We start from the raw sequence: 10,794 nt of genomic DNA, 5'->3' as shown, positions 1-10,794 counted from the left end.
AGACAACCTTTAAGTCTAAATTTAACCACCATGAGTATGTTGTGATGTTGTTTGAAGTGATGAATGTTTTAACTTTGTTTATGGACAACATGAATATGATTTTTGTTTATTCTTGGAAAAGTTTATTTTTTGTTTATTCTTGGACAAGTTTTCATAAATGACATTATTGTTTATTCATGTATTCATTAAGAACATGAGGAATACCTCAACACAATGTTGGGCATTTGCGAGAAAAACAACTTAAGCCAAATTGTTTATGGGGAAGTTTTGGACTAGACAAATGAAGTTTATGGAGCATATGATATTAACCCAGAGGATTGTAGTAAACCTCTCTAAAGTGGAGATTATATTGCAATAGAACATCACAAGAATGTATCAGAGGTTACAATTTGTGTGGATTTAGTTTGCTATGATAAAAAATTTAGTGATTAATTTCTAGTATAATGATGCCTTTAACATAGTTGACTCACAAAGATCAAGTTCTTGCTTGAACAAGCAAATGTGAGTAGATTTTTCTTGAGCTGAAGCAGATGATGCCTAGCTCCTCAGTCTTAATGATTTCCAACACTATTAAACTTTTTTTAGTTTTATTGTGATGTGTCACACCATGGGCTTAGAGGTGTATTCATGCAAGGAAATAAAGGGGTAGATTATGCTTAAAGATGATTGCAAGTTCAGGGAAGAAATTATCTTACTCGTGACTTATGGTTTAGGGTTTATAACAATCATTTTTGCTTTGAAAATATGAAGGTATTATTTAAATGGAGTTCAATTTAATGTTTCTAGTGACCACACAAGTTTGAAGTACTTGTTTTTATTATAAAGAGTTAAACATGACATAGGAGATTGATGAAATTCTTAAAGGATTATGATTTTCAGTTTATGCACCATTCATGAAAGGTTAATATGGTAGCAAATACTTTGAGTGAAAAAAACAATTCAAATATTTATTTTGAGTGAAAAAGGCAATTCAAATATTTCAAACCAACGTAATAATGTTCTACATTTTTTGTCATATAGTGCTTCATAAGGTGTCATGCTTATACTAGAATGAAAATCATTATTGTAAGTGAACTTTATTAATGGTAAGTATTAATGTCAACTACTTGAACTTTTTATCACATATGTTCTTAACAAATATCCTAAAGATTGGATAGTTCTTTCAAATTGTTCGTCCATTTAAAAATGGTAGGTCAAACGCATGCGAAATTTTGTGCCTAAGACTTGATGTAAAGTTTTTCAAAATTTAAATGAATATGGGATCTATATAATGTATTTTACTAGAAAGAATTCCATGTAATCTTAATCTTTTATGTACAATTTGATTAATTTTTCTAAGGAATACCTAATTTTAATATGTAAAAAGTAAGCATATTTGGTTAGTCTATCCACAATAAACCATATGTAAACAAAATTTTGGAGTGATTACAATAAACCATATGTAAACAAAAATTTGGATTAATTGGGGTAAATCAACCACAAAATTCATTCTTATGTTATCTATTCCTAAGGATTGTAGCATCCTTGCTAATTTTTGGTGTTCTATCTTAGCTTTCAAATAAATTAAACATGATGTTACATATTGTGTTACTTATCTTTTCATCTTAGGCCATCAAAACATTTTTCTAACATCCTGGTATATTTTTGTTAAGTTTGAGGGAATACTTAGTTTGCTTTTGTGTGTCTCTTTTAAAACCATTCTCTTAATTTAGACTTTACCAGGGACATAAACTATATCATTAAATTTCAAGATTCCTTTCTTATTTAGACTAATCCTCGTCCCCCTTGTTTGTCCTATCACCCCCCTTTTCTTCCAAATTAATTTATCATTGAGTTTCATGTATTCATTCTTGTAGGTCACTAACAATTTGAACTACATTTTATCTTAGTCTATCATGACTTAGGGTAGCTGACAAATTCATGTCTCTAAATTATTTATTTTGTTTATCGTAATACTTGTTCAAATTATTCATATAATTTATCCAAATCATTCAATCATATAAAGTAATATATTACATTTTTGGAATGTTACATTATGAGTTGAAAAAGGTGATTTTAGAGGAAGAGCATAAAATAATTTTAGTCTACATTCAAGCATAACTAAGATGTATCAAAACGAAAGAGATGTGCCTTAGTTATTAGTTTATCGTCTGAGTTGTGAAAATGTCAAATTCAACATTAGAGGCTTGGAGGAATGTTGCAAAAGTACGAGATTTCATAGTAAAAATAGTATAGCATAATCATGGACTTTATTACCCCATGTGCTTAGAACTATGAAAAAACATACTCAATATATCATTATTGATAAATTGATGACGAACATTCACTTCCTATCATAAAGATATTTACGGTTGAATGATGTACCTTCTGACATAGTCTTAAATAGATATCCTAGATTTACCTCAAGGTTTTTTAGACCGTGTAGAAAGTTTTGGGGGCTACACTTGGACTCACTTTTGTATATTACCCTAAGACAGATGGTCGGTATGAGAGGATAATCCAGTCCTTGAAAAAGAATTTAGATAATGTATTTTGAATTAGTTATTAGGATGAGATTTTACTCTTTGTAAACGTCATGCATAATAACAATTATTATTCCAATTGGGATGACTCTTTGTGAGACTCTATATGAAAAGGAGTTTAGAACTCCACTTTGTCAGCATAAGGACAAAGAGAATATTTTGGTAAAACTCGAGTTACTAAAGTAGACCACAAATAAAGTGGAACAAATTCAAGAAAAGATTAGAGCATCTTTGAGTCATAGAAAATCTTATGTTGATGAAAGGAGAAAAACTTTGGAGTTTTCAATGGAGGTCATGAGTTTTTGAAAGTACACTCACCACAAATGTAGAAAGATTCATCAAGTCAAAGAAGTTAACTCTCAAGTTCCTCAACCCATACTAGATTAATCAATATATTTGTCCAATAACTTATGAATTAACCTTGCATCCATCTTTGACTAATTTATACAATTTTTTCATGTATCAAAGTCGAGAAAGTACACACCTAACTCGAGTCACGTGTTTAGAATCAAATGAAGTTCAAATTATAAATAATTTATCTTTAGACAATTGGACATGTAAAAGTTAAAGAATATCATATGAAACAATTAAGGAATAAAGTTGTTAGCCTAGCCAAAGTGGTTTGTTTAACCAAAGTAATTCCTATAAAGATTGAGAAATTTGACTTGTGGTTTGTTTAACCAAAGTAATTCCTATAAAGATTGAAAAATTTGACTTGAGAATTGAAAGAAAGTATGAGAGAAGCTTATCCTTAACTCTTTCATAGTAATTAAATTTTCAAAGGACAACAATTTTTATGTTCCTTAAATCTCAAGTTCCATTTTCTAATTTCAATTGCAAGTGAGAATTTTTGTTACCACATATAATATCAAATTTGGATAAATTAATTTATTTTATACATAATAAGATTAAGTTTTTGTAACAATCCATTGAAAAACACAAGAATTAAGGTACGATTGAATAAATTAATCTCTATTAAACTATGTCCTTAATAATATATTTCGTTTTTGAATTAAGCATCATGATATTAAGTTAGGAGTTCTCTAACTATTCCAAGTTTTTTGGACCAATTCTTTAAAGAACAAAGAGACACCAACCCAAACCTACACGTAAGCTACCATAAAAATATTGTCATCTCTACTTAGAAGTTTAACCTACCATAAAAATATAAATTTTGATTATAAAATTAATACACTTAAATGCACAAGTCTTTAATTAGTAACATATTAAACTAAATACTGAAAATTTAAATACATAATAAATAAAGAAAATTATAAAACATGTGAGACATTAATTAATCTCTTAAATAATTCAATTTCCAAATTATTCTTATCAAAGGGATGAAAAATAAATAAAATAAAATAAAATAAATATAAATAATATATGGTAACAATTGATTCGTCTTCCTCATCGTATTTCTCTTCCTTTTTATCTTTTCGATTAAAACTTAAAATTTGATTCTCGATTACAAGTGCATTTCACACTCAAGTGAATATTCGGTACTTAAATGTTGGTAATGAACTTTTATTTTGTCCAATATATTTATTTATACAATTTTGTAATATGCTCTATCGTTATGAGCTGTATTTGATGTGTAATTATAAAAATAGAATTAACTGATTTATCGTCTTTTGATGTGTTTATACTTGTCGGTCGGACGGTGCAGTCAGATCATCTGAACCTTACCTGTACAATATATATTTGTTCTTTTATTTTATTTTTATAAATTTATAAATAAATTGAACCTACAAATTTTGGGAAAAAATTTGACATCTAACAAGAAATTTGGTATAAGAGTATATTATTGAAATAGCAAAAGTTGATGGAAATTGGGTATATCACATAAGAGAGGGAGCCATTCATTTGCGAGGATGGGGATTGAGGGGGCCCACAGATATCACTATTATTTGTGTGTTGTATTCTATCGTCATCTATTCTTCGATGTGGGGCTTGAATCCTTTGGCTCAATAAATAAATAAATAGCAAGAAAATAAGAAAAAGGGTTTTGTTTCATTTCACTTCTCTTCATCCATTCCTCACTCTCATACTTTTCTCTCACAGACTCAGATTCAGGTTCAAACTCTTCTTCTCTCCTTTCGCCGCTTAGGTTTCTTCTCCAATTTTCCATTTTTTCTCAATTCTTCAATCCGCTGTTTCTCCTAACCTAAATGATTCTCTCTCTGCTTTTCTTTCAGCGATTTCTTAATTTCTTCTCCCATGGCTTCCGATTCCAAAAAGGATTTTCCTGCTGGTATGTTTTCTTTTCTAGATGTGGTGTGCGGAGTAATCATGCTATTGCTTTGTAGGGTTTTTTTTGTCCCATCTGCTGCAAATTCAGCTTCTTTTGTAGATTGGTATTGAAAAAAATAATTTCCCTAAATTAACAAAGTTTGCTTTCATTTTGATCTTAATTGATGCTTTGTCAAAAGATACGTGGGATTTGGATTAACGGATTAACGCCTTTTGCTTGCTCAATCGAATTTACAATATGAGTTTGTTTTTTAGAAGTTAATTATTTTCATGAGTGTTTATATTTATATATAAAGTACGGATATGAATATTAAGTGCATCTAATTTTGCCCCTTTATTCTTTTCTTTGGTTACACTCGACGGGGCTTTCTTTTTAACTTTTTGTTTTGTTTTTTTGTTTTAGTTTAACAAGCTTTCCTAATGCTGCTATATGCCCAGGATAAAGTTAATTATTTATTTATTTGCCTGAATTTATGATTTTGCTAGTTATTTTCATTCTTCTTCCATGGAATCAGAACAATAAGGGGAAATTGCTTACCAAGTTGTGGTTCCCTGTTCGGATTCCTTCCATCTTATCTGCTGGTGAAAAAAAGGTTTGGATTTGTGTGTAGGCATTGCAAAGAGTAAGGGATAATGTTCTGGCAATTTGAAGTTGCACTATTATATAAAAGTACTTGCTGTATGAAGTTTTTGCTTAATGAATCTTGATTGCACTCATCATCATGGGTAAATCTGCTCTACACTTTATGGTTTTTGATTGACTATCATTTCCTTGTAGAGTAAGCGGATATTTAAAAATTTCAGTTTGCTATCTGCTTATTGGTGCCTTCTATGTTTGACTTATTCTTTGTGTAATTTGTTTTTACTTTTGTCTCCATCATTTATATGTCTTCTACCTTTAGTGCTAGAGATTTAGCATAGCTGCAATGTTTTTTTGAACCCTTGAAAGTGCCCTAGTTTCACACATATTGAGATTTTCTTAGATGACAAAGCTGGTACAACTGAGAATAAAGCTTCCCATGACGAAACATCATCTAAAGATTCTCCAGCAGGACAAAGAGCTGCTTCTGGACCTGCAACTGGGTTTCCAGGCAACCCTTTCGATTTTTCAGGAATGTCTGGTCTGCTCAATGTAAATCAGTATCTCTGTTTTTTTCTTATCTGTATTATGTATATGTCTGTTATAATTATATTTCTTAATAACTAGGCCATGTTAATTGTTAATGACGTTGAGTATGTTTTTTCATGCATTTTACGATCACAAACAATCTTTTAGATATTGTTGATTTTTAAGAATGCTTGTTTTTACATGTCCCGGTGGTGGTTCTCTGGATTTTGAGCCTGTGGTTGGACAATGATTTTGGAATTTCTGATGCAAAAAGGCTATTTAGATATTTTTAGAAATCTTCACTGTTGTCTTTAAGACTTCATCAGAATTATATTTGTCTTTTCCTTCAAAGCTTTCCAGAGTATGAGAGTATAGTAGTGAACATTTTGTGTATTTGGATTACATTCTGGTTGGTAGTTTCATTTCTTATAGCTTCTATCTTTGAATTAATCCTTTACAGTTTTTTTATAGGAATGTATTGAAGAGTATAAATGAGGGAATTTATTGTTTCTTTAGCTCTTTATATGGGTTGATCCTTGTCTTCCTTTTTTTTTTTTAATTTTCACTCTCAAGGGAAACTTGTTTGTCAGATGTTTGGAGTCGGCTCTCAGTTTCAATTCTATAGTAACATTTCTTCATATTGGCATACTAATGCTTAATTGTTAAATGCACAGGATCCAAGTATCAAGGAATTGGCTGAACAGATAGCAAAAGATCCATCATTCAATCAGATGGCTGAACAGCTTCAGAAAACTTTTCAAGGAGCTCCACCGGATAGTGTCCCTAACTTTGATAACCAACAATATTTTTCAACCATGCAACAGGTTATGCAGAATCCTAATTTTATGACCATGGCCGAGCGCCTGGGTAATGCATTGATGCAGGTCACTATTTTGTAAACTTCTTCATTATATTTTTTTTATTTCAAAAAAACTTTTACCGGTTGATAGAATTAGAGGCTGTCTATGCAGGATCCATCTATGTCTGCCATGCTTGAAAGCTTTTCTAATCCATCAAATAAAGACCAGCTTGAAGAAAGGATGGCACGCATCAAAGAGGATCCATCACTGAAACATATTTTGGACGAGATAGAAACTGGTGGTCCTGCTGCTATGATGAGGTTTAGAAGCTAAAAATATTTTTTTGATGTCTAACTCTTTTGACATTTCCATATGTTTTTACTCTAATATGTTATGTCAAGTAGCTTCTGAAGTGGTTCTCTCTTTTTCAGGTACTGGAATGATGAGGATGTTTTGCGGAAGTTGGGGCAAGCAATGGGTCTTGCAAATTCTGGAGAAGCAGGTGCCACTGCTGAAAATTCTGGGGTAGATGAGACAGAAGATTTGGGAAATGAAGATGAATCAATTGTTCATCATACTGCTAGTGTTGGTGATGTGGAGGTGAGATAGAGCAATATTATCTACATGCATATGCTCTTTATTCTCTCTTTTTGAAGAAATCATGAATTTACTTTATAATTGAAAACTTGAAGTTATTCTGATGATAAATGAAGGACAAATAAACTCCTTTGGAAGTTGAGACTAAGAGCCCTCTAACTTCATATTTTTTTTGGAGAGCCAAGCTTAGAAATATTCTTCATCACTTGTCACAAGTTTGCTAGTCACACAAATGTCTTTTGCTGGAAATGTGCTTTAGGTTTTATTGTTATTTAGAATTATATCCTCATCTGTTCTGATATTATTTTAATTCAGTGGCTTTATGGAGTAGGTTGTCTGGTTTTTTGTGCTAAAGGACTATGGGTTGCCCATGGACTTTAGATTGATTTGGTTGAAGTGAAGATGCTATTTCTCATGCAAGTTGCAACATGTAATCTATGCTATTAGTTGGTCGATGCAGTTGGTAGGAGTGTAAACTTTGTATTTCTAAGGACATTTTATCGTCTCTGGCTATCTGTAGTGATTTTGAATTTGATTAGTTGATTTTCTAATAACTGTATAAATGTTGGGTAGCTTTTAGCCCTTGATGTTATCACTTGATTGCTGTTATTTTTCCACTTTCTTAAATCTTTCTACAATGAATCTCTTCTTTTATCAATTTAAAAATCCATCTTTAAGGTTTTTGGATTATACAATATAAATTAGAACTGGTGAAATCATTTAAAAAAAGGTGGATTAAAGTATTTTTAAAACTTAAATAAGTTATGCGCGATTTCTTTTTTAAATTTATGGAAATTAGCCATTTATTATGGCAGTTGCATGGACAGTATTTCAAAACATTCATTTATTAAGGGTTGTTTAGGCTGCTAAGATATCTAGTTATATTTGTGAAATTCAGCCATTCTCTTTATTGGCATTGGGTATGATTTTGAAATATTTGAGAGCTAAAATTTTAGACATATCTTTAGGGCTTGAAAACTGCACTAGCCTCTGGTGCCGACAAGGATGAAGAAGATTCAGAGGGAAGAACTGCTTTGCATTTTGCCTGTGGATATGGCGAGGTATGCTAATAAATTGGTGTAAATATTTCCTCATCTTTTATATCATGCCTCTTGTTTCTCAGAATTTCTGCTTATGATATTGGGTGGTGTCCGTGACTTTGATTAGAACCATGGTGGGAAGGATATAAAGGATGTATTGAGGCTCAGGGTGTTGTCTAGTAAAAGGCTATAGCTTTGATTGTTTCTTCCACCTGGGTGAGCAGTTCAGGGTTGTCAAAGATGTTGTAATGAGAGACAATTTCTTAAGCATTGCTGAAATTAGGGGTGAGTACGGTTTGGGTTCGATGACATAATCATTGGATGCATCTGAAATTTCAAACTGTCATATTTCTCTGGATAAAGGAGACACTACCAGGGGCTGACTGTTCTAGTAAGAAAAACAACATAAAATGACTACGAATAAGATGGATTGCAATTTGGAGAAGAAAGTTTGAGAGCAAAGAAGAACGCAGTTGGAATGAGGAGATCATGTGCAAGTTGATGATATTATATGCAAGGCTAGTTTGGAATCATCTGCCTATTAGCTTTTTTTCATTGGCTGGCAGCTAATCTCTTTGGTGAATCATTGGATTTGCTTAATACTGTATTTGTTCTTACACCTTGAACTTAAGAATTTTCATGTGTTACTTAACAATTGGAAAAGTGACAAGTAGAATACTTGTAGCTAGCTGTTTAAACCATTCCCTGATGGTACTGCTTTGAAAATCTTGTCTGCTTTTCCCATTATACCGATCAAATATTGACAACTTAGCAAAAAGTTATAACTATTAAGTGGATATATTAGTTTTTGCTTGGTTGTCAGTATTTGTTTAGGGAGTTAGGAACATTAATAGGAGAATGAAAACAAGATCTGAGTTCATCTTGTTTGCAGAATGCTTATGATTTCAAGGGGCATTTATTTACCCTTAATTATTTGTGTTGTGGGATACCCTAGGTATGCCGTTTTTGCATGGTTATTTCAATGAGATTTATCTCTCAGAAGTGAAGGAATTGGACAGCTTCCTTTAATTTTTAAAGGAATTGGTTATCAATGCTATTTTGTTATTAGTCATCAATCAGAAAGTGTGGTTCAATCAACGTATGTTCATGTCATGAAGAATCTTGATGCTAACTGGTATAAAGTGGGGTGGTACAGAAGGTTTTTTAAATGATCAGATTCCTCCCATAGAAAAATTCTGAGATTTAATTCCTTTATGGTAGAGTGGAAATAACCATGGCAATGTGTAGCGACATTGGCAGCAGCAATGGCATTGTTGGTTGTGGTTATGTTGATGAGGGGTAGTGACATAGATGGCCAAAGTGGTTGTGGAGAGAGGCAATAGAGTCAGCGGTGAATGGATAATACTAGTTGGGTTCTACCTTGCTTCAGTTACCTCTCCCCTTTGTGTCCAAGCTAAGTGGAATGCTCATGAGGAATTTTTGTTGTAGACTCTAAGTAGCTTTTTCTAATACCTGGTTGACATTCTTCATATCCTTTCAGGTGAAGTGTGCTCAAATTCTCCTTGAGGCTGGAGCAAAAGTGGATGCTTTGGACAAGAATAAGAACACCGCTCTCCATTACGCAGCTGGTTATGGCAGAAAGGACTGTGTGGCCCTTCTCCTTGAAAATGGCGCTGCAGTGTAAGTAGTCTTTTCCACCTTCAAATATTAATTCCAATGCTTACAATAATACCATGTAGTTACTATTGTTTTAATCATTTATTGTTCTTTCTTTGTTGTTGAATTTGCAGTACTCTCCAGAATATGGACGGGAAAACTCCTATAGATGTTGCGAAGCTAAACAATCAAAATGAAGTCCTGAAGCTACTTGAGAAAGATGCTTTTCTGTAGTTGTAATGTGTGACGCCATGCATGCTGTCACCAACAAGATGAGGGGAAACTGAGGTGAAGAAGGCATGATGACTTTATTTCTCCTTTGGTTTCTTCCAACCGTTTAGTGTGTTGAACTATTCGATTAACGTTGTTGGATGTGAGTCACCATAGAATTTGTTATCTCTGTTCTTGTAATGCATTGATTGTTACATTGCATGATTTTGAAGCTTAGTTCCTTCATAATTTATTCATGTTCAATTTTACTATTACGATGTTACTTTGTGGCAAGAATAGTTCAATGGTGTCTAATGAGAATAAAAGGCAAGTTGAAAACACAATATAAGGTGTGTTGTAGATTTTGAAAAATGATTCAATGGATCGAATCATCTGTTTTTATATTAGTCTTGTCTAATTCTTAACGAGGTATTTTCAGTAAAATATCATGAAAATTATTCTCTCGAAGAAATAGAGTATCAATTAATAGAATTTGGGATTAATGTTTTTTATGCATATGATTTGGGATTGAATTCATAAAATATGGTCATATGGTTAAAGGGTTGAAGCTACTTGTCACTTGTGGTTATTTTAGTATATGTTGCATGCTACTATTTACAACTACTCAAATATTCTTTTAACAAATCCAA

General features: G+C 32.1%; 1 protein-coding gene across 3 annotated transcripts; it reads left to right on the top strand.

Annotated features, from left to right (window-relative positions):
- Positions 1 to 4,726: 4,726 nt before the first annotated feature.
- Positions 4,727 to 10,488, top strand: LOC137834623 (ankyrin repeat domain-containing protein 2B). 3 transcript variants are annotated; one of them, XM_090301944.1, is made up of 9 exons: positions 4,727 to 4,773; positions 5,384 to 5,498; positions 5,756 to 5,904; positions 6,555 to 6,764; positions 6,852 to 7,000; positions 7,112 to 7,280; positions 8,246 to 8,338; positions 9,819 to 9,958; positions 10,069 to 10,488. In XM_090301944.1, exons 2-9 carry the CDS (start codon positions 5,495 to 5,497, stop codon positions 10,166 to 10,168), a joined length of 1,014 nt encoding a protein of 337 aa, XP_090158070.1. In that variant the 5' UTR covers positions 4,727 to 4,773; positions 5,384 to 5,494; the 3' UTR covers positions 10,169 to 10,488. The 3 variants fall into 3 exon arrangements, with proteins under 3 accessions (XP_090158070.1, XP_090158071.1, XP_068498801.1); XM_090301945.1 differs by having other exon boundaries at positions 5,288 to 5,498; XM_068642700.2 differs by lacking the exon at positions 5,384 to 5,498.
- Positions 10,489 to 10,794: the final 306 nt, after the last annotated feature.

Source organism: Phaseolus vulgaris, chromosome 5 (genome assembly GCF_051622355.1).
Source record: "Phaseolus vulgaris cultivar YP4 chromosome 5, ASM5162235v1, whole genome shotgun sequence".
Classification (NCBI taxonomy): Eukaryota; Viridiplantae; Streptophyta; class Magnoliopsida; order Fabales; family Fabaceae; genus Phaseolus; species Phaseolus vulgaris.
Note: the sequence above shows the minus strand (reverse complement) of the source record. Positions and strands in the feature narration are given on the sequence as shown.